This window comes from Nipponia nippon, unplaced genomic scaffold, assembly GCF_047370975.1.
Source record: "Nipponia nippon isolate SJK-2023a ecotype South Korea unplaced genomic scaffold, ASM4737097v1 scaffold_3, whole genome shotgun sequence".
NCBI classification, from domain to species: Eukaryota; Metazoa; Chordata; class Aves; order Pelecaniformes; family Threskiornithidae; genus Nipponia; species Nipponia nippon.
The window spans coordinates 58,445,996-58,467,221 of record NW_028262347.1 but is presented as its reverse complement, the minus strand read 5'-3'; the positions used below and the strand labels follow the sequence as shown (position 1 = coordinate 58,467,221).

The 21,226-nt window shown below is 47.5% G+C and overlaps 3 protein-coding genes across 9 annotated transcripts; 1 reads left to right on the top strand and 2 right to left on the bottom strand.

Annotated features, from left to right (window-relative positions):
* Positions 1-883: 883 nt before the first annotated feature.
* CIMIP4 (ciliary microtubule inner protein 4) lies at positions 884-20,819 on the bottom strand. 4 transcript variants are annotated; one of them, XM_087763881.1, is made up of 7 exons: positions 20,694-20,819; positions 6,830-7,018; positions 4,563-4,638; positions 3,250-3,896; positions 2,630-2,777; positions 1,265-1,375; positions 884-1,055 (listed from the first exon to the last, which is right to left on the bottom strand). In XM_087763881.1, exons 2-7 carry the CDS (start codon positions 6,836-6,838, stop codon positions 970-972), a joined length of 1,077 nt encoding a protein of 358 aa, XP_087620007.1. In that variant the 5' UTR covers positions 6,839-7,018; positions 20,694-20,819; the 3' UTR covers positions 884-969. The 4 variants fall into 4 exon arrangements, with proteins under 4 accessions (XP_087620007.1, XP_087620006.1, XP_087620005.1 ...); XM_087763880.1 differs by lacking the exon at positions 20,694-20,819 and adding an exon at positions 7,287-7,411; XM_087763879.1 differs by lacking the exon at positions 20,694-20,819 and adding an exon at positions 7,097-7,256.
* LOC104021582 (thiosulfate sulfurtransferase) lies at positions 7,529-16,329 on the bottom strand. 2 transcript variants are annotated; one of them, XM_087763885.1, is made up of 2 exons: positions 15,606-16,329; positions 7,529-8,016 (listed from the first exon to the last, which is right to left on the bottom strand). In XM_087763885.1, exons 1-2 carry the CDS (start codon positions 16,198-16,200, stop codon positions 7,718-7,720), a joined length of 894 nt encoding a protein of 297 aa, XP_087620011.1. In that variant the 5' UTR covers positions 16,201-16,329; the 3' UTR covers positions 7,529-7,717. The 2 variants fall into 2 exon arrangements, with proteins under 2 accessions (XP_087620011.1, XP_087620012.1); XM_087763886.1 differs by having other exon boundaries at positions 15,615-16,329.
* On the top strand, positions 14,471-19,269 carry MPST (mercaptopyruvate sulfurtransferase). Of its 3 annotated transcripts, XM_087763884.1 has the most exons (5): positions 14,566-14,599; positions 14,885-14,963; positions 15,399-15,472; positions 17,018-17,670; positions 18,284-19,269. In XM_087763884.1, the coding sequence occupies exons 4-5, from the start codon at positions 17,076-17,078 to the stop codon at positions 18,580-18,582; spliced, it is 894 nt and encodes a 297-aa protein (XP_087620010.1). In that variant the 5' UTR covers positions 14,566-14,599; positions 14,885-14,963; positions 15,399-15,472; positions 17,018-17,075; the 3' UTR covers positions 18,583-19,269. The 3 variants fall into 3 exon arrangements, with proteins under 3 accessions (XP_087620008.1, XP_087620010.1, XP_087620009.1); XM_087763882.1 differs by having other exon boundaries at positions 14,471-14,963; positions 15,335-15,472; XM_087763883.1 differs by lacking the exons at positions 14,566-14,599; positions 14,885-14,963; positions 15,399-15,472 and adding an exon at positions 16,295-16,436.
* Positions 20,820-21,226: the final 407 nt, after the last annotated feature.

The window sequence follows — 21,226 nt, the reverse complement described above, 5'->3', positions numbered from 1 at the left end:
TGCAGCTTTCCTGTTCCCTTTAGGTGGGATAAGCCAGCTTTTTTTTGCATTGGCTTGGCCTGCAAATAGTGTGGGCTTTAGTGAATACCCTGATGCCTCCTCTTCTCAGGTGAGTTTCCATTTGTTTTTGCACATTGCTGCTCCCTGACAGGGTAAGATCTTTCCCTGAAATCCTCCACATGGAAGATATAACAACAAAACTAGAGTGGTGGGCAGAGAACCCTCCTTTCCTACCCCAGGTAGGCATCTGGTGCCAATCATACGGAGTCATGCCCAGCTTATTCAGCAGACACTGTTTGGTGCCTTTCTGGCAAGAGAGCCTGAATACACCTCGGAAGCATCAATAGGGAGCTGGTTCTTTGCTTGGTGTGTCTAGCTGCTATGTACATACAGCTCTGAAGCTTCCCTGGGTGGGAGTTTTACAGCCTTCAGTGTGGGGAGAGGCAGGCAGCATTCAGGCCCTTGGGCAACCCTGGTTCATTCCCAGTGCATCCTCTGTACTTCTCTCTGGATTGCTGGGGCAGCTGTCAAAGCACCATGGCTCTTCTGGCAAATATGAGTTTGCGCACACACACGCACACACATGCATGCAGGCACGCACGTGCACGCCCCCTGCCATTGCCCTCTTACACCGCTCACAGGTCCTACTCCTCCTTATGTGCCGAGCAGGTGAATTTCTATATGGTCTCCTCTCACCACCACATCCCTCTGCAAGGGTCTATGCGTCATGGGCTAATCAGGACCACCTTACCAGTGATCAACAAGTGTGATTTTTTTTGTATTCACATTCAGATTTATCTCACATTGCTCTCCCCAAAGAGACTCTAATTGAGAGGGGAAGAGAGCACCACCAACAAATCTGCTGTTAACAACTAGCAAGCAATGGGTTCATGCTTATATGGAGGTTTATTAGATGGCTGAGGAAAAAGATCCCTCGCTGAATGTACTCCAATCCTCAACCTTCATCTTCTAAGGCTTCCCTTTTTTCTTCCCATATTTGTCCTCCAATGCTTTCTGCACATTAAGATTTAGGGCATTTTTCTGATGCCATTTTCCTGTAAAGAAGACAAATCATAGTTCAGTTACAGCCTCCCTTCTAATGCTACTATCCCTCAAGGATTTTTCTAGCTGTAGAGTTCCTTTCTTGTGAAAATGCCAATTTCTAGTCCCCCCCCACCTTTGCCCAAACCCACCTGTTGTCCTCAGCAGAAGCAGCACCCATCTCAGGAATTCAGCAATGTACTTTACCTAGCAGAAGCCATACCTAGCTCATCAGTCCTCCTTCCGTGCCAATTCTTGGGATCCCTGATTGCTTTCTGAATTATATCAGGGGTGTAGGAATCTTTCATCAAGCTTCGGCTCTCCAGTGGGCCACCTGCAAGGAACAGCAAATAATAAACTGTATGCAGAAATCGCCCTACTGCAGCCCTGGAGCTGAGCAGGGGAGCAACACCAGCAGTTTCAAGGGCTCAAGAAAAGGCATGTGTTGACTGCAATACCTTTGCTCAGGTGTGTGTCTAGGTGCTGAATAATAGCTTCATCATCACCCAGGAGGGAGCTTGTGTTTGCCAATTTATCTGCTTTTCATCCTCAAGTATGAAACAGACTTAGAGGGTGCCACAAGGTATCATCTTTATTTGTAACCCAGTGCCCTTTCTTTAGTCAAGTGCCCACTTACCTCCTGTTGAATCCCCTCATTCATGTCAGTAACTTCCTATTCAGCAGCACAGCTCCACAAAAAGCACCATCTTACCACTCCAGGCCTTCTTGAGCTCCTTTTCTGCCATGATACTTAACAAATAGTTCCCAACTGTGACTTATCCTTTTATCCCCTCCTGAATTTTAGCCATTTGAGGGGGGTTTATTTTAATCTCTCATCCTTTCCTCTTCACCTTCCTTTTTATTGTACCCTTTCCTTGATAATAAGGATTTTGAGCTCCCTGGGGAAAGATGTCCTTCCTTTCTATGTGACTGCACAAACCCAGGACAATGCAGTCTTCAATATCCAGCAAGAGCAAGGTCTTGTCATGGAACATAGTGTGTAAGGAAAAGGAATGTGTCTCATACTGGTACATGAGAAACTGGAGTCAGAGACAATTATTTCAGAGTTTCTTGGATATGATGGTAACAAGAATGGGATGAATGCTTAGTTCCCAATGTTTGTTTAGATGGAGGCATCCCTGGGGACCTTGGAAACAGAGGTTTGGGGAAGACATTTCAGAGCCCCACATCTCTCAAGGTGTTGAAGAGAAATAACTTCAGTATTGGAACTGGAGGTAACCTGGGACTGGAGATGACAGGGTACATGGAATTGCAAATGGTGTCCATTTGGACAGCTCTGAACACGGAGGACAGGGGTCATAATACACCTTCACTTTTCATACCTTGGGGAAAAAAGGAGTGAAAGAAGAGAAAAGGATAGAATACATAGAAAAGGAGGCTCTAGCTTTCATTTCCTCGAGCACCACAGCCTGGAAAAGCAGTGACTGTGGATAGAAGGAATAACAAGGGAAAGTGAAGGTCACCTACAGTCAGATCTCTACCCAAAGCAGTGTGGCTGCCCTGAGCCCAGGCAAAGTGCAGATGGAACCAGCTTGAAGGTCAGGCATAGGTATGTGTGTCCCCTCACCTTGGAAAATATTTGACCTCAGGTTAAAACCCAGCTGGTTGCAATCAGCAAAAAATGTAGAGTTCAGGAAGTTTTTTAGCATTTCAGTACGGTTGTCGAGTCTTTTCTGTCCCATGATTAATGCTGCCTTGCACAGAGCTTGCCCTTCCTGAAAACAGGAACAAGAAGGAAGGACTGTCAGTCCACATTCCCTAAGTGCAGCAAACTCCTGCCATTTCCACCCCTGCACAGGTCTTTGAGCTATGACTAATCCTTGGGACCTGGGTCTGTCCTTGAGTCTCCCTCAGTGGCTTCTGTAGGTATTGTAATTGCATAGGACAACTGAGACTGGTAAAAAAGGAAGAATTAGAAAGGGATGATGGTGTTGGGCTCTGGACTGGGTCCTGGTACCACATTGTTTTGCCTTGCTGATTTGGGACTCCACCTGGCTACACGAACCTTATAAATGAAAACGGGATGAAAAAACAAAAGAGACGGGAAAGGCTGTCTGTAGACCCAAATCCATCCCTCTACATGTCTTCTAGAACCTGCTAATATCCCACCCACTCAGCCCCCTGCTGCACCATAAAAACAGCCTTCAACCTGCCACAAAGCAGATATGAAATGGCTTCCTCCAATACCTCTTCATCACTGGTAAGTTCATCTGCACTGGCAAATTTATATTTGCTGTTAGGATGGATCAAGCTGTTTCTCTTCCCCAGAAGAAGCTTCCATTCTGCTTTCATATCTGGCCCTAACGATGCTAAGGACTCTTTGGCACTTAACCTGCAGCAGGTCTCCTTGGCTTCTTCATAGCTGGCTTTGATGGCCTTCCAGGAAGATCCAGGCCTTCTACACCCCAGTGTTTGGTGCTGGCCTGCTATTGGTTCTTTGGCACTTGAGACGGATTTGGTGCCCTCTGCCTCCCTCTGCCTGGATACTGCAGACAGGCAGTAAGTGCTGTTCCTCCCTCTTGGCTCATGCCCCACTGTTGGGTCTTTGGTGGCAGAAGTATCTTCTCTTTCCTCTTCAAGTCTTCTTGAATGGAGACCCTGCGTAGAGGGAGTTTTGGCCTGGAGACTCTGTTTGCTCTGTCTTTTAGTCTGAACACACCTCAGAGCAGGAGATGCCTGGGATTTAATAGATGTGGAGTTCTTTGCTGTTCCTTGAGCCACTGGGCCCTTGGAGATCTTCCAGAAGGTTCCGCTGGAGCTCCTTTGGGATGTTCTCTGTCTGCTGGGACATAAGCCTTCTGGAAGACGCTCCTTTTTCCCTTCCTCAGGTTCCACTTAAAGACAAAAATAATCAGTCAATGAATTTGATACTGTTTTGATGACAGGTCATACTGTATATGGAGCTGGAAACAACTGGACGTGTCACTGCATCATTGTCAGACAACAAAAGAAACAGTAAAGGTCTCAAAGAGGGAAAGGAAAAAGCCAACAACCTAGCAGTGTTATACCAATCTTCCTGCTGAACCAGGTGAAGGTTCCTGAGGAGTCTTAAACGCTCTTGAGAGATGAACATGCACAGAAGTGTGGGAGTAAAAATGTTGCGGTCAGACATGCACACAAACGTCCGTGTTTTCTTACGTGTAGGGGCCCCTCCAACCCATGATCCCTCTCACACTCGTCAACATGCATTTACAGTCCCTGTGGCTCATCGGTATTTACTGATGAGTTTACAGCACAGCAGTGGCTTATTGCACTTGTGCAGGGAGGTAGTGAATCAAGTCCACCAGTGGAGGAAGATATACTTGAGGAGGGGGAATTTTAACCCATCAGCCCATGGCACATGGGATTCCTGTCCGAGTAGTTTTCACTTGCAGAGGTACATGCAAATCTGGACGGCAAGAAGGGAGGGAGGGAATGACACACAGCCTCACAAGCTGTACTGCAAACAAGCTCCGAAGGAGGGACATTTCTTCTAGGTGCTTCTCTGCCATCTTGCTTACCTGAAGTACTGTTGGCCAGCACAGAGTCACTTTCTGCCACATCACGTGTAGGGGAAGCTGGAACCTCTACCACACCCTTGGAAGAAAAACAAAGGCTGTGTCAGGCTCAGAGATGGGAAGGAAGGGGACAGTGGCCCTGCTCGTCTTTAGATGACAGATTATTCTCACACAAATGCATTATATGTCTTCCCAGATCAAGACAGAGCTGTCCCTGCCTGCCTGTGTGGTTGGTCCTACAACCCATGATCCTCTCAGATTAAAAAAGCACAGAAGTCCTCCAGGATTTCACAGTAACAGCTCACATGGGACATCCTCCTAGGGACATAGCCAACCAGTGCCTCTGAGGAACACTGAGCTGCAAGAGTTTTCATAGGCAGTGGTGCAGACACAAGTCAAAATGAAAAAAACCTCAGTGAAAATGTCTTTTTATTCTGAAGCACCTAGAGATGTCGGACCTGTCATGTGCTGTACAATTACAACATTTCCTTCCTTTGGTGCATTAAAGTAAGGCCAAAAAAATGGGGAGAGGAGGTGATAAACATAAAATGCCTGTGCAGTGCTGGCAATGCAAAGGAAGGGAGACAGGCTGGAGACAGGGCTTCTTTCCTGATTCTGGCACAGACTATCCCATTTTGCTTTGCTAGTCCTGCTGATGTGATTGATCCAACACCCAGCCTTGGCAAACTGCCTCCTGCACTAGGAGGAAGCTCATCTCTTTCCTGCAGAGGGAATGTCTGTATAACTCTCAGTTGTGTCCTGCTGATGGTCTCTGTTCCTCATCCCAGTGGGACCCTACAGGCTTAGCCCATTTGAAACCTGTGACAGGTTACAACTGAAGCCATGGCCCATGGTGGTGAATATGGTAATTGTGAGCCTGCTGGCACTAGCAGCAGTACAAACAGGATCTGGATCAGGTAGGGACATATGTTTGCATTTGTCAAATTAGCCCATGACATGACATATAAGCTTACCTTCTGCTCTTGAGGCTAGTTATTGGAATGAAGACACGATTGCCAACGGGGCAGGAAGCCTACCGCTTCAAAGTTAACTCACCAGGGCTGCCTTGAACCAGTAGCTTGTGTTTTACACTGTGCCAGTACTTTGCAGCAGCATGTCTGATACAATATTGGGATCCTGAAGTTGAAGTTACTGTATCAACCAGACTCCAGGAGTCAGTGCTGTGTGCTCTGCAAATGTAGAGACAGAACGTCTCCCACAAAAAGATGGCCACAAGAGATGAAGAGAGGAAGACAGTGCTGGCTCACAGGGCAGGATCTGCTTCTTTTCTGTATTGCTTTTCATTCTTTTTAAAGAAGAGTCAAATATTTATACACGATCAAAGTGCAGTAATCTGTGTTGCTAAGTAAACTCCTGTGTTAACTCCCACCTCCTACTTAAAACAAAAACATGTCTGTTTGTTATTATTACTATATTCAGTGGAAAGAACTTTCCAGTCTGCTGATGTAGAAATTCCTCCTCTTCCATTTCTTCCAAAGAAGCAGGATTTTGGTGTAATGAGGCAATGTGCTTATTTCCCAAATCCCATTCATTGATTAACTTGCATATCCCCAGCTCCTCCTGGACAAAATTACGCTGAAGCCTGCAACTGTTTCTACTTTCTAGTTTGTAACTGTATATGATGTTATTGTTATTGCTTATTGTTCATTTTACTTCTGAGCCTGAAGGTCCAAAGTCAAAGCTCCACTCTGAGACTCCTACATCTTGATGCCAAGAAGGGCTATAAGGCCATTTGACCATCCTCCTGGATAACAGAAGCCACAGAACTATGTCTACTTACTCCTTTGCTAAGCCAATTCTGTGAGGGACAACAAACAACATACCAGAAAAGACATATGTTGATCAAAGAGCTAAAAGTGATTAAACTTGACCCTTCTTTCTGAATGAAAAAAAAAAACCAACAGAAAATGCACGTTTAGTATAGCCTAACACTCTTGACTTTCCCGACATGCAGCCATGGAGGGAGCTCTATTTCCCAGGCAGAAAATTAACCTCCTCAGACAGGTGCAGGAATTGGTATGCCATTCTCACCAGCCACCAGATGTGGTCAAGAATGGTCTCATATGCCTTCTGCATCTGGCCGGGCCTCCAAAATATGAGGAGATTTCAGTGACTTTCCAGACCTGAGAAGCCCCACAGGTGTCAAAATGACATTGGATCTTTTCTCTCTCTCTTTTTTTTTTTTTTTTTTAAATAAAAATCCAGGATTTAACAAGAGGCAAAGCCTCTTCCATAACCACCTCTCTCACCTGGTCCATGATGTGGTGCCACAGTGATCTGTACAAGCAGGCAGGTCCTGCTTAAGTCCAGGTATGGAGGTGGGATGAAGGCTGAAGAGCAGAGACGGCTGCTAAGGAACAACCCTCCCTCTATCTATGAGCCGTGGTCTCCATGGGAACCAGAAGAAACATGGCAGAGATCAGGGTCATCCTTGCTGACTGAAAAAACAAACAAGGAGGAGAGTAAAAGGCTCGCATCTCATGAAACACCCATGCCCAGAAGTTCTCATGACATACATAGGATTTCTTGGACACTTCCATAACACAGTCATGATAATCAACAAGACTGCATTTCAGCAGAACTGGGTCTTCTAGCATCTCCAAATGCTTCACACGAGCTCACTGACCCCCCTCAGAGAGGAAGGGGAAGGTTTGCCTGTTTTCCACATTAGAAAAGGGGAGATGGTGGGCTGGCCAAAGGTCTTACATTGAGTCAATGACAGAACCACAGCTTGGCCCTCCTGTGTCCAGCACTCAGTGCTATATTTTAGCCCCAGGCTTTTCCTCCATTCTGCTCCACCATGGACCTGAGCTCTCACCAGGCCACCAGAATTTCTACAAGTTGCCAGGGAAGAGTGCAACTCTCCTTCATGTTGCAAAGCTGCTTTTCCCACCCAGCACAAGCAGGTCACAGGCAACAGAGAAGAATTAGAAATATTCACAGATGCATCATCTTGGAAGTAGATTTTATTCATTGTGAGAAATCAAAAGATCGATAGAAATCTACTGATCGTTCTTTGAAAAAATGGCAAAATGTAAATCAGCATGTTTTTTTTTTTACTTCCACCTCCTCCCTTTCCCTGTACCCTGGGCTGGAGACAGCTGCTAGATCTCATTGCCCAAGAAACAACTCTCCCTCTAGGCCTTGTTGCGCTTCAGCTCAGAGACCTTGTAGCGAGGTGGGGCACGGCGGACCCACTCTGACCAGGAACCATCATAAACAGCCACATCACGCTTGCCACACAGGTAGGCTGCCAAGGCAATGTGACATGCCGTGACACCTTTGCGGCACGTGGCCGTCAGTGGCTTTGAGAGATCCACTTTCTTCTCACGGAATATTTGTTGGATCTCCTCAATACTCTTCTCATGGCCAGTTTCTGTTAGGAATGAGTGGAAGGGTATGTTCACAGCGCCAGGGATGTGACCAGATTCCAGCCCTGCAAGTGAACAAGAAAAGGAAACGTAAGCAAGGAGAAATCAACACAGGTGATGAAAGACACCTACAAAAGAGACATTAAAGAGACTCTGCAGATACTCCCACTCTCTCCAAGATACTAATTTGTTTCAGGTGATGATGAAGATGCGAAGCAGTATGGGGCTAAAAAGAGAAGGACATAGATCATTCAACTTTGCTGAAGTCAACACTTCCAGAATATTTAGCAAACTGTTTCCCCCTTGAAAGCAATGAGGGGTAGGAATCTGAAGAAGACTTAGATGTGACAAGAATGAAAGAACCAACACAGAAAAGATCCTAACAAAGGCATTAAGGGGACCAGTGTAAAGAGAAATGCAGCAGTGCATTTCTGACCTTCCCCAAGTATGCCAGCAGTGTGTAGCGACACAGCTTTCAGAAAGCAGGAAGGGTGGCTTGCATGTGGAATTTGTGAAAGTAGTTATCTGTTCACAGTTTATTCCTGTGTCACCTTAAAATCATATTTCAGTAGAGTAAAGCAACTTTAAAGTCAGCCACGTTACTGCTGAGGCAGCTATCCCGGGGCACTGGGGTCAGAGAAGTGAGAATTTAGATTTTGTATCACTTTTTATCCGCTCCATGGATGAAATCAGCATGGGTTCTGTTTTTCTACTGGTATAACTGACCACTTCAGGCAAGTTGAAAGTTGTATCTCAAGAGCAAGGTCTTTGGAGAGAAGCAGATATAAAAATATAATGGATAAGATTTTCATCACACCCTTGAAATTCAAACTCTGTCACTACAGGCTTAATCAAAGTCCATTACACTCAATGGAAGCTTTTCCACTGACTTTGAGAGGCTTTGGATCAAGCCTCACTGGAGCAGGAAACATTATATATTACGTTGAAAATGCATTTAAGGGAATGGTTCCTTGCAAGGTTTGAACTTCTAATGAGACAGCCCTGGGAAAGTCACATAAATAGTAATCTGTTTCACTGACAGCTTTTCACTTGCCTAAGTCATCAGGGTAACTGATCTCAGGAGATGGGAGAGATTGGAGCAGGGAACCTTTGTCACAGTCAAATGACTAAAGTATACCTAGTCAGAGATTGACATCACACATCATAATGACACTGCAGTTTCATCGCTCATGCAGAGTGATGTCATAAGGGGAAAAAAAGGTTTTGGCAGGGTATTGAGGATGGGATTTTTGGTCTGCTGGACAAAGAGTGAGAGCCTAAAAACAACCAAAGCTGCCCTGAGTCAGCTTCAGAAGATCTCTCCCTGTTCCAGATGGACCCTCTTTGTCTCTTGATTCATCTTCCCTGAGTGCCTTAGAAATCTGGCATTGTTGTCTACTAGTCCCCTCACACATCCTTCAGAAGTGCTTAGCATTACAGGGAGAAGTTGAGAGGAAAACTGCTGACTTCTGGAGGGACTAACATTTTTTTTTTTAAAAAAAAAGACAGTGTTTTGGACTGATGCTTTCACCACATTTTTTCCAGTTCCAGAAAACAACAGTTCATCACTTCAGTACAGAGAACTGCAAAACCCATGCTCATTAATATAGTGTCTGTATGACAGAGCAGAAATAAAAATAATATAAAAAATGAGTGTGAGAAAACCTTGTTTGTAGTTCTCAGACCGCAGAGCTTCTTACTGGAGAGAGTTACATGGCTGGGTTAGGCTACCACTTTCCCACAGCGTCAATGGTCCTGGCCCTGTCCTTTGGCAAGGGATTTCTGCAAGGCTCTGCTGAAGCACTAGGGACCACCCCAATACAGACAAGTCTGTGAGCTGCAGAACAGCAGTCTCACACCATCCTAGGGCACTGGGAAGTATACTGAGATCAAGAAGTCCTGAAGGCTGAACTAGAAGGGCCAGCTCTTGCTCAAAGAAGCTTGCCGGGCCATCGATTCAGTTCTTAGGTGTCCCAGGCCCCATGGTCATGATTGCTTTTCAAGACTGTTCACGCATCTTAAAATAGGTAGGTTTGTATCCCTCTCTTATTGGAGACTGCCATGACATACACTCACCACCCCTAAACAAATCTTCACTTAGGACCTGAGCAGATCTGAAAAGAATGGTCTCATTTTAGAGCATTTTTGACTTTGGTCTACAGGGAGACTTCCTTGCTCCAAAGATTCAAAAATCTGTTGGAGTCAGGGACCAGTGTTTGCACTCTGCAAGTGAAAGATGGGGAATTCTGTAGAAACTGCATTTACTCATGTATGTGGGTGTTTAGCTGAAAGAAAGAGCTGACATCGCACAACCACAGTCCCTTGGACTGCCTAAGAAGCGCTCTTGAATGGCTGAGGAATTTTTATCAGCTCGCTCTCTGCTAGGATGAGAGCAGAGAAACACAGGACTGGAAGGCAAGGCTGGATGCAGCTGGGATCTGAACAGGGGCGAGGATACATCTGCTCCTGCCTCATATGACACAGAGCACACTTCACGCCAGATTGATGCAGTCACCCTTAGAAACTCCAGGAAGGAACCCTAGGATTACAGAGCCTGGCTCCCAGCTACTACAGTGATCACTTTATAGGCTCCCTCTCATAAAAGCATCCATCTCAGAAACAGTTTGGATTCTTGCCATAAAACCTCCTGCTAAGGCACCTCCTTGCTCACGTGAGGACGAATATTAATTTCCAACACTCAATTCGTCACAGTCAGTCCATACACCATTTATCCTTGAGCTAACATTGCCCTGCAGCTGAAACAGTTTTTCTCCCTTTCTGCTATTGCTCCAGCGTACTGATGGCAAGCACTCAGCACACGCAACAGCCTCATGTCTTTAGCCTAAACTCAGGAAGGGCTCGTTAGATACACTTTTCACTGCCTCGGCCATCCTTGAAACAGTTGTAGGGGACCACTAGGCTTCTGGATAAGGAAGTGGCATTTTGTAACATCTCGATTGGTAGACAGGAGGTTAATAATTGCTGTTGTCAAGGCCAAATCGCACCTGAGGCTCTTGGACCCAACTAACACATCCAAGTCTTCTGCTCTTCTATTGCTTCCAAATGTGGGTCTTCCGCTTGTAAGAGAAACACAAGCAATTATGTGTTTTGGGCTACTAAGCATCCAACCTTGCTCGCTGTAGCATTATATTTCCTGGCACTTCTATCACTGCAGGTGGTACCTCACAGAATACTCCCCATGTGATCACTTAAACCTTCCCAAGGCTGTGCCAGCAGCACATTTCAGTAGCAACTCCCTATTTTCAGTGCCTCAATGATTCATAAAAATATGAAATAAACAGAAGTATAATGATGGGACTGTGCTAGCAACTTACAGCCCCACAGATCTACTTCTGCACAAGCTATTCTCTTCTCCCTTTCAGTCAGTTTCTTGGGCACCTAACAGTACCAGTGCTATTTGCCATCTTCTCACATCAAACTACTAATTGCCCCTCTACTATTACGGCCAAAGTATTAATGAAGTCCAAGTGGAACAAGTCTACCTCATAGGTGCTTCCAATGGCTGGAAGAAAAGATCAGACATAACTTCCAGGTATGCATGTTGCCATTTCTCTTATCTGGCAAATCAATTCTGTTGGCAAGGAAATACAGCCCTTAGCTGCAGTGCAAGTTTACCAAGGTATTTTATTCAATTTTGCCTTAATTTCAATAATTTTTCTTGAAGAGTTTTTTGAAAGCCTTCTAGTCTATCCATGTTATGAGGATAGATCAACAGCTGCCTAGGTTGTGCTGCACCTCCTGTCCTAAATACAAATACAAACTTTGCTAGTATTTCTGACCTACAGAATCATGCTCTGATTAAATTTATGAAAGTCTTGCCTCATGAAGTTGCAATGTCACATGACTGATCTTTGACACATATCTGGGATGGAGATTGTCTGCCTCACAGATTTGAGCACATGGATATCTTTTCGCTATACTCACTCTTTAGAAATGATCATTGCTGCTTCTTTCCCCTTCTTCCTAATACCCCCCCACCACCACTCTGCAGACTTATTTTCAGGAGGAAAAAAAAAAAAGGTAGCACAGACTCAGTATAATTGTGAGGCTGTACACAAATAATCTTTCATCTGGAACCCCTGCTAACCGCATAGCAACCCTATTTACTCTTTCTGTCCTTGTTCTCTTTTTATTCACTTTGCTCCAGCAGTTTTTGTTATTCGTTTTAATTCCTTTTGCCAAGTCTCACTCAGCTTGGCTTCTGGCAATCCTCCCTCACAATTTGTAACCTGTAATATGTTATCTTCTTCACTGCTTAATCCCCCTTTCCACATCTGTTAAGATCCTCTGCTTAAATATATATTTTTTGTTGGATATTTATCTAGCTAAGACTACAGCCCCTTCTCTCTAGCCTTTCCCTTTGCGATGAAAGCTCCAGATGGAATTTCTTAACGTCAAAAAGAAAAAAGATGTGCCTTGTCCACATTTAACTCCCTGTGGTCTTGGGGTTGGCTGGCTGCAGATAGCTGTTCCTTTCCAAACGCCTCCTCTGCTGCCTCCTTTTTTCTCTCTCTCTTCCATTCAAACTGTATGCCTTGGAAGGGACCATTAGTGATCTCACCTAACCTACCGTGAAGTCATTAGAAGGAACACTTTAAGCTTGGTCCTAGCCAGCTCCCCGAGAGTCCTCACAGTCAGATCAATAGGCCTTTGCCACCAATGTCAAAGTACTGTATGCGTATACAGCCCGAAGAGTCAACTCTAAGAACCAGCAGAGCCATGGCGCTAATTCTGGCAGCTGATGTTTGTCAACCTCGTCACATGAATGGACAGCTTTGGATCGTAGGTTCCTGTGGGTTGAAACATACTTTGATAAAGTCTCTCACTCTCCATGTTGTGCCTTGAGTATTACTGCATGGTCAAAGTAGAGCCAGTCCACTCCCAGCTGCAGACACCACTTGGAGAAGACAGGTAAGAAGCAGCAACATCTCATTCCCACTCCCACTGAATGTTCAAGCTGAGCAAAAGCTTTTTGTTTGGGGCAGGAAGGACTGAGAGCTGGAGAAATGGGCAAAACCTTAAGAACTGTGTATGTGCAAGGAAGGCAAGGACTACCCAAGGGCTAAGAATGAGAAGAAAAATAGTCGGAAGCTCATGAAATGACTTTGGGTTTGCTTTCTTTTTTAGATGACGGATTTCTTGTCTGGCAACTTTCCCCTCTTTTCTCAGGTGTCTGCGAAAGAATTCAGAAATTCGCAACTTTTCTGTATGCATTTGTTCAGCTATAATTCTTGTTCCTCAGTTTTCAGTGCCCAATACTCAGAGAGAGTCAGCACTGGTAACCATCATGTAATTATTTTTATTATCTGCCCCTGGATTGCCTGGGATTGTCTCAGTTCAGGCTGGTTCCATAGACCTGCACCCTACAGCACCTGAGTAAGCAGGCCCTTGCAGAACCTGGTTGGGCCATTGCTGAATCACAGCTAATGAGCAGGCCCGAGTTGCTAATTCCTCCAGCAACACTGCGCTGTGCAGGGACACCTTTAATCACACAGTGCATAGGTCAGGGCTGCACATCTGATGGGCTTATGCTGCACACCATGCATGAACATCCAAGCTTTTTCATCCAAAGCAATATCTGCATTTAAGACCTATGAGACCTGGCTTATAGAAATGCCATCCACTTTTCTCCACCCTGGCAACCTGGCTAAACCTCTCCCAGCAACTAAAAATTAGCCATGTATCATGGCTTATCTTAAACACTACAGAGGTCTAAATCCCAGCAAGGTAGCTCCTGCATGAAAATAAAACAGGGACAACTAATTCTTACCACAAGGAACTGAAAAACTAAAGAGGCAAAAGAGTCAGCTGAAATTAGCCTCTTCTAGAGATGGAGTTCATGGAACTGGAGAGATTAATTGACTTAATTAGGAAGTCAAGAGCTGAGGCAATAATTAAACTGAAATCACCTGAGAACACAGCAAGTTCCTTAACCTCAAGACCATTCTTCTCCACTAAATTGCAGCCAATGTTTCTTCTCCCTGATTGGATGACCCCTGTAATTAATCAGCATTGATTTCAAATTGCTCTTTTAGGTGTAAGTGCTGCCTTTTACCCACTGCTGGCTGTAGTGCAGCTACTAGCTAGCCTGGTTCAGAAGGCTGTCAAGCTCCTGTGGACTGAGCAGCTGCAGTGCTTATCCCGCTGGATCTGCTGTAGAAGCAAAACTGGACCACCACAAATAAACTGTCCCATGCTGACTCATTTAAAAGGAAAAATCTGTTTTCAAGATGCTGTCAGGGGCTGCAGTATTCTCACCTGGTGACCACTCCCACTTTGGGAAAGAGAATGCAAAATCCACCAGCTCCCAGTGAGGAGCGTTTTATTCATGTCCTGAGGTTAAAATTCAACCTTTGCTTTGATGGGCTACAATAGATGAAGAAACAGAACAAGAGATAAGCCTAACTCCCCCTCTCTCCCTGCAACGGTCTCCTCTGTCACTCCCATTACCTTTCTCACCTTCCGCATTGTCTTGCACAGTTGAGTGTGTTTGGGGGGGGCTCACTGTAGACACTTGTGCGAACCACGTGTACAAAGCTATTTACAGCCAAACAGCCCCGAGGTTCAGACATGGGAATTTATTTCAGGACGCAGTGTCACACTCAATGGCTGTTCAGCAGCACACGCGTAAGAAAACAGCCAGAACAGAATGACGACTGACCTGCAAGGCAGCAGCGCAGCACTGCCTCAGGACCACAGAAGCCTGCCGCACACCTGCTCCTGCGGCATGGAGCTTGACTCAGACCCAACAACTGTTGCTGAGCTTTTCTGTGCTTTGCTTTTGAAACTCTGCATTTCTTTTTAAATTATTTCTGTGGTTCCCTTTTGGAGGAGAGGTTATTCTGGGATATACCAAGGCTTAAATTACACAGTATGGGCCTCCTTTAACAACCAACTTGAATTTCATTCCAGGCACACTGCTGTATCAGCTGTCCGCACTGCACGGGACCTCTCCCACCCCTGCTGCTTCTGTGTCCAGTGTTTGACCAAGGTAACAAAACCAATTTTTTTTTTCCTGTTACTTGGGGCATCCAAAAGAGAAAGGCTGACAGCCCATACATTTGGGAAGGGTTTGGGGCTTTTCTTACTTAAGGTCGTTATGTTTAATGGCAGAGAGAAGAAGGACAAAGATCAGCTCAAGCAAGTTCTCTATTTGCTGGGAACCAGAACAAGAAATAAAATGTCCCTTGGGTTACTTTATTGCCTAAAACCTGGGCTTTTGCTGGCACATTCACTATGGTGAGAGGTGCCTGTAAGAATACTGATAATTTGTGCATGTCTGCTAGTGTTAGATAGGACCCTGAACAAACCCCTGGGAGCTCTCACCTCCTCCTGTGTTTGCATTCTGATTAACTTCTGCAGGGTGTGGGATGAGGGATCCTGGAGCCAACTGACTGCAGACCTTTTCTGCTATTTCCTCCTGCAGCTTTACAACCAACTACAAGAAAAGCATTTTGTGAGGGCACCGGGATCCGAATGCTCAACTGCGGATCTCTTAAGGTAAATCAACGAGTTAGGCTGAGGCATGCCCACGCATTAGGAAAATCTGTTTGCTGGCTTGGAGGAGTTGTTACGCCTGGACTAGTAACAACACTCATCCCGCTCTGGTGCAGGGGGCAGGTGCTGTTCCCACCTCCGTTACCTTGGTCCAGCTCGGTTCCCCGGAACCGGCCCTCGGGGCGGGAATCCACCACCTGGAACCGCAGGGACCCCACGTTCTGCATCATCTCCTCAAAGGTCTTCAGCAGGACCGTGTTCAGCTTGGCCTTAAAGACAGCCGGGGTGGGCTGGCTGACCTCTGCCGTGACGGGGTGGCCCTCTTTCACCCAGTTCTTGAAGCCACCATTCAGCACGGAGACCTCCTTGTGCCCGAAGGCCCGGAACATCCACCAGGCGCGGGGGGCATAGAAGGTGCCCAGCTCGTCCCCGTCGTACACCACCACGTGGGTGTCGTTGCTGACCCCCAGGCGCCCCACGTAGTCAGCGAAGTGGGCCTCGCTGGGCAGCATGAAGTCGTACGGGGAGGACTGGTCCCGGCACTCCTCGATGTCGAAGAAGGACGCCCCGGGGATGTGCCTCTCCTTGAACTCCTGCCGAGCGTTCCGCTCCTGTGGCGGGTACCAGGAGGCATCCAGTACCCGCAGGCTCGTCCCCACCCGCCCGGCCCGCACGGCCTCGGAGAGCCATTTGGCGGTGACCAGCGCCCTGCCGAGCACCTTCTGCGCCATCTCGGAGAGCCGAGGCCGGGAGGGGGCGCCGCCGGCCGGGACACAGGCACACACACAGAAAATGGCGGCAGCGGGGGGACGCAGGCCGGGAGGCGCGGCCCGAGGGGGCGGTGCGGGGGCGGGCGGCACCGCCCGGGACCGGCCCGCTGGGAGGGCCCCGGCTTCTGCCCCCTGGCGGCGGCCATGGCTGGCGGGGACCGAGGGCGGGCGCTGCTCGGCTGAGGCCCAGCACGGAGGTACGGGGCGGCGCGGCGGGGTGGCCCCGCTCTTTCCCCCGCTGCTGCGCGAAGGGAACCGCGGCCCCGCCGCCGCCGGAGCTGGGGGTGCCCGAGGCGGGAGGCGTCGCAGCGGGAGGCGGCGGGGGTCCAGCCTGCGTGAGGGGCGCCAGGGCCCCGGTCAGGCCTCGGCTGGAGATGGGCTCCGGGGCGGCGAGAGCGGTGGGGCAGAGTCCTCCTCGTCGTGGGGCCGTGCCTCACCGCGGGCGCTCGGTCCCCTCCGGTCAGGGTCCCTGGGGCTGCCCTGCTCCCCCTCTTGCTGCCATCAGTGCTGGCTGGTGGTCGCTGGAGGTGGAGGGGCCAGGTGGGCTACAGGGGGCTGGGCCCAAGGCAGGACTGGGCCACGGCTGTCCTGCTCGGGGCAGGGTTTGGGCTAAGCTCTGTGAAACTCTTTATTTTCAGGGCTGGAGCATTTCAAACCTCTCACTGTAGGCTTAGCCAGCACCTCAGTGCAGACACAGGTCTTTGGTCCCCAAATGCATCTTTGTCCAGTCGCTTTTTGTAAGGCTGGTCTCTCATTTGTGACTTTCTTCCTTTTGCAGTCAGGTGGATTCAGGCAGACCCCAGGAACCAGGTAATCTTGGCCAGGACTCAGGCGCAATGTCGCAACAACTCCTCTACCGTGCTCTGGTGTCTGCAAAATGGCTTTCAGAAGCCATCAAGTCCCAGCAAGCTGGTCTGGCCTTGAGAATCGTGGATGCGTCCTGGTACTTGCCGAAGATGAAGCGTGATCCAAAGCGGGAATTTGAGGAGCGCCATATCCCTGGTGCAGTTTTCTTCGACATTGACCAGTGCAGCGATCGTACTTCACCTTACGATCACATGCTGCCCAAGGCTGATGACTTTGCTGAGTATGTGGGGAAGCTGGGTGTGGGGAATGATTCCCACGTTGTGGTGTATGATGGCAGCGACCAAGGTCTCTTCTCAGCACCCCGGGTGTGGTGGATGTTCCGGGCCTTCGGACATGAAGCTGTCTCCCTTCTGGATGGCGGCCTGAAGAACTGGCAGCGAGAAGGGAATGCGCTGAGCTCTGGGAAGAGCCAGGTAGCTCCCTCCGAGTTCCACGCCTCCTTGGACAAGTCCCTGGTGAAAACGTATGAGGATGTCTTAGATAACTTGGATTCCCACCGCTTCCAACTAGTGGATGCGCGCGCTGCAGGACGGTTCCGGGGAGTAGAGCCAGAGCCCCGAGATGGTAATGTGCCTCCTGAGACACTGGCATAATAAAAAGGGCTTCATTTAAGATGCCCATCAGTTTGACTCCTGTAGAGGTAATGAAGGGAAATATGGTTGTCCTTTATGGGAAGGGACTTGAAGTAGCGTATGCACCTGTCCTCTCCTTTTGACTAGCAAGTGCTGCTCTTTGAAAATTCAGGAGTGGGTAAGCCATGTATTTTTTTTTCTCATGAGGGGCTGGGGTGAGGAACATAGCTTTCATACACCTCAAAGATATTCATTGGTCTCTTTGTGTACTGGTGCTACTCTTCCCCTCAGAAGGGCCTATGGAGGTGCTTCAGTCAATGCCTCATCAGAGTGGGTTGCTCTGATGCAGGGAAGATGTGGAGGGAACTGGGAGGAAGAACAGAACTTGACAAGATTGTGTCCATGTGATAACCTGAAGATTAGAGCCATCCTTCCTGAGTAATCAGTAATCTAGTAAAGCAAAGTTTAACAAAAATAAATGTATTTGTTTTAACAAAGTACACTGAACAATAAATATTTCTCCCAGTGAAACAAAGAATGGGTTTTGCAATGGATTTGTTTCAGACAGCAGAGGTTAATTCCTATCTGTATTGCTTTTCCTCCAGGAATTGAGCCTGGTCATGTCCCTGGGTCGATGAACATCCCCTTCACCGATTTCCTCACAGAGTCTGGCTTAGAGAAGACCCCTGAGCAGATCCGCAGTCTGTTCCAGGAGAAGAAGGTGGACCTCTTAAAGCCGGTGGTAGCCACATGTGGCTCTGGGGTCACTGCCTGCCACGTGGCTCTGGGGGCATACCTCTGTGGCAAACCAGATGTTGCTGTGTACGATGGGGCCTGGGTGGAATGGTACATGCGGGCACAGCCTGAAAATATTATTTCTGAGGGAAAGGGGAAGACAGTGTAATAAGCTGCTTCGTCTCCCAGCTGTGCAGATAATTTGCCTTGAAACAGTATTTGGAAAAGATGGGTTTAGCATTCCTGATTAAGTGTCTTGAGGTGAAGGTGTTGGGTAACAAATACGGGCACGTGGAGCTTTGACGCTTTCTCCTTACCGTACTACTGCTCCTTAGGAGCATAAAGATGACCTGGGCAGCCAGCTCTAGATGACCTTGTATGAGCAGGTGGGACGAACCAGATGTCCTCCCAAGGTCACTTCCAACCTCGTCTGTTCTGTGATTCTGTGACCTTTTTACCGCATCAGATGAAAGGGGGAGAGTGCTGGTGGCAGCATGGGGAAATACATGAGTCAAGCCAAGCTCGTGACTCAGGACATTCCACCATGTTCACTCACAGGATGGTCATACTTCTGTAACTGTGCCTCGTGATACTGCTCTCTGCCTCTGCCCTAGAAGCCGTCCATGCACTTTATGGCCGTTGTGAATGCAAAACTTTAGGGAAAGACATAGCTATTAAAGGAGAAAATATGGCTTCCAGGTTGGCACTTAGGTTAGAGACTTGGTTTTCTTGCACTTGGACTCTAACTGCAATGTGTACTTAGCCAGTTTTGTACCCCCTTGATCCAAAATCCCCCTCGGGAAAAATAAAAAATTCTGGGATTAAAAAAGGGTAAATAAACATGTGTTTCAAGGGCTTTCTGCTGAGTGGAGCTTACGTGAGTGTTGCTTGGGTGGTTCCTTTTCAGAAACTCTATTTTTATGGGATCACTTTGTCTTGATGATTCAAATGAGATATTTCCTTCTCTCCATAAGTAGAACTACGTCTCTTACCCTCAACAACCTCTTTGGCCCAGGAAAAACAGTGGCATGCCTCTCTCTTGGGACTTCTCACCACCTTCCTCCCTTCAGTCCTTGTCCATTTGCTTTTTGGCCTAAAACACCACGTTAGTCAGTCACAGTTCTGTTCTTCAAAGACTGGATATCAGCTCACATGGTGAAAATTGGACTGTGTGGATGTTTCCGTTCCTTCCATGAGACTTACCCTGTAACCTTAAAAAATCTAGGGGAAGTGAGACCTACAGAGGAATAGCCCACAATGGCACATATTTTTCCCCAAGACCATTGTCTTATATCTGAGAGTTGAAATCCCCCCAGATATCACTGACATTGTTCGAGAATGTGTTCTCTCTAGGATTTTCTCCTCTTGAAAAAAAAAAAAAAAAGCCAGCACCAGTTCTGGCCTGCTGGTAACTTAGAAAGTTATTGAGACAGGTTCTGCTCTTGGGCTTGCAGCAGCAGGTATCTGTGGACATCTGAGGATGATGGGGTCGTCCTTTCTAAGGGATGCTATGCAGGCTTATGGTCACAAGAGTGTCTTCTGATATTCTCCCTCCTTTTAGCTGAGATCTGTTTTCACATTGCAGGCAAAGCACTGGGAACAGCCCTGAGGTAGGAAGAGGGTCACATTGACCTGTGGCTGACTTGAAACTGGAGCTTTTACAGCTCTCTATATAAATTTGAGAAACCCAGGCCAGCAGGTAAACTCTTAATTGGTTTATTGGTATATGTTACTATCCGTAATACTTTTGTCCTGAAGCAGTTTTGGACTCTGTGAAAACAGTCTGGTCAATGGTTCTCCAACAGTAATCGCACAGTCCCTTGTTCCTCACATGTCTTCTTCATCCCCTGCCTTCCTCTTCCTTCCCTACTGCTGCCTAGCAGTCAGGTTGCTCTATTTCACACCTCATTTCCCACCAAACCTTTTGTCCCCCTGCAAACTTTCCCCGATCAGCCCTTCGTCTGCCAGCGCTGTTGTTCCCACTAACGACCACTGCACGAGCAATGGTAATCGCCGTTACCTGCAGGGGCTTTTCTTGTTCCTCCTGTCCCTCCTGGTCTCAGCTCACAACCAGGTGCTACATCACTGTTTTCTTTCCTCTTCCCAGCACTCTTCTAGCAGAGGCACTAAGTGATGCACATGCACACACAGACTTTACACGCTATTTTGAATGCAGGTACATTGCTCACAGACCACACAAAGCACAAGAAGCTGGAGAAAGGTTAGCTCACCTGTATGCTGTGGAACCTTTCTCTTCTGCCCGTGATATGCCTGGCTCACCTGGCAGTCAAGCTGCGCTCTGTTGGCTACAAGTGAACTGTCTTCTTCTCACCCCCAAGTCCAGTGTAGGGAGTTTTCTTTTCCCAGTTCATGGTTGGCTTAATGGCGAATGTTGGAGCATTCTTTGTCCTCCCCTCCCCGCTTCCTATAGAGAAGAGAGAGGAGGTGGTTTCTTCTCTGGTGCCTCATTCCCCAGTGTGTTCATTAACTAAACAATCACACAATTTTAATCCCAGACGTGTGTTCCCTGCCTGCCAGAGTGGTGACACTGTCTGTCCCAGCACACGGTGATCCCTGCTCTCACTGACGCTCCACACTGCAACAATTCCCTAAGAGCAGCTCTGCAATGTCAGTGATGCATCAAATGCCATGTACCCAGCTGACTCGTCAGGCTGCAATGTATGTACTGCGGTGTGTGTAGCTTTCTGCAGGTTTGCACTGCAGGCCTGCTGGCTGCTGAACCAAGAAACTCTCAGTTTACCCCCTGCTCTGTTTTCCTCAGCTCTTGCCATCACCTGTCTACCCCATGGCTG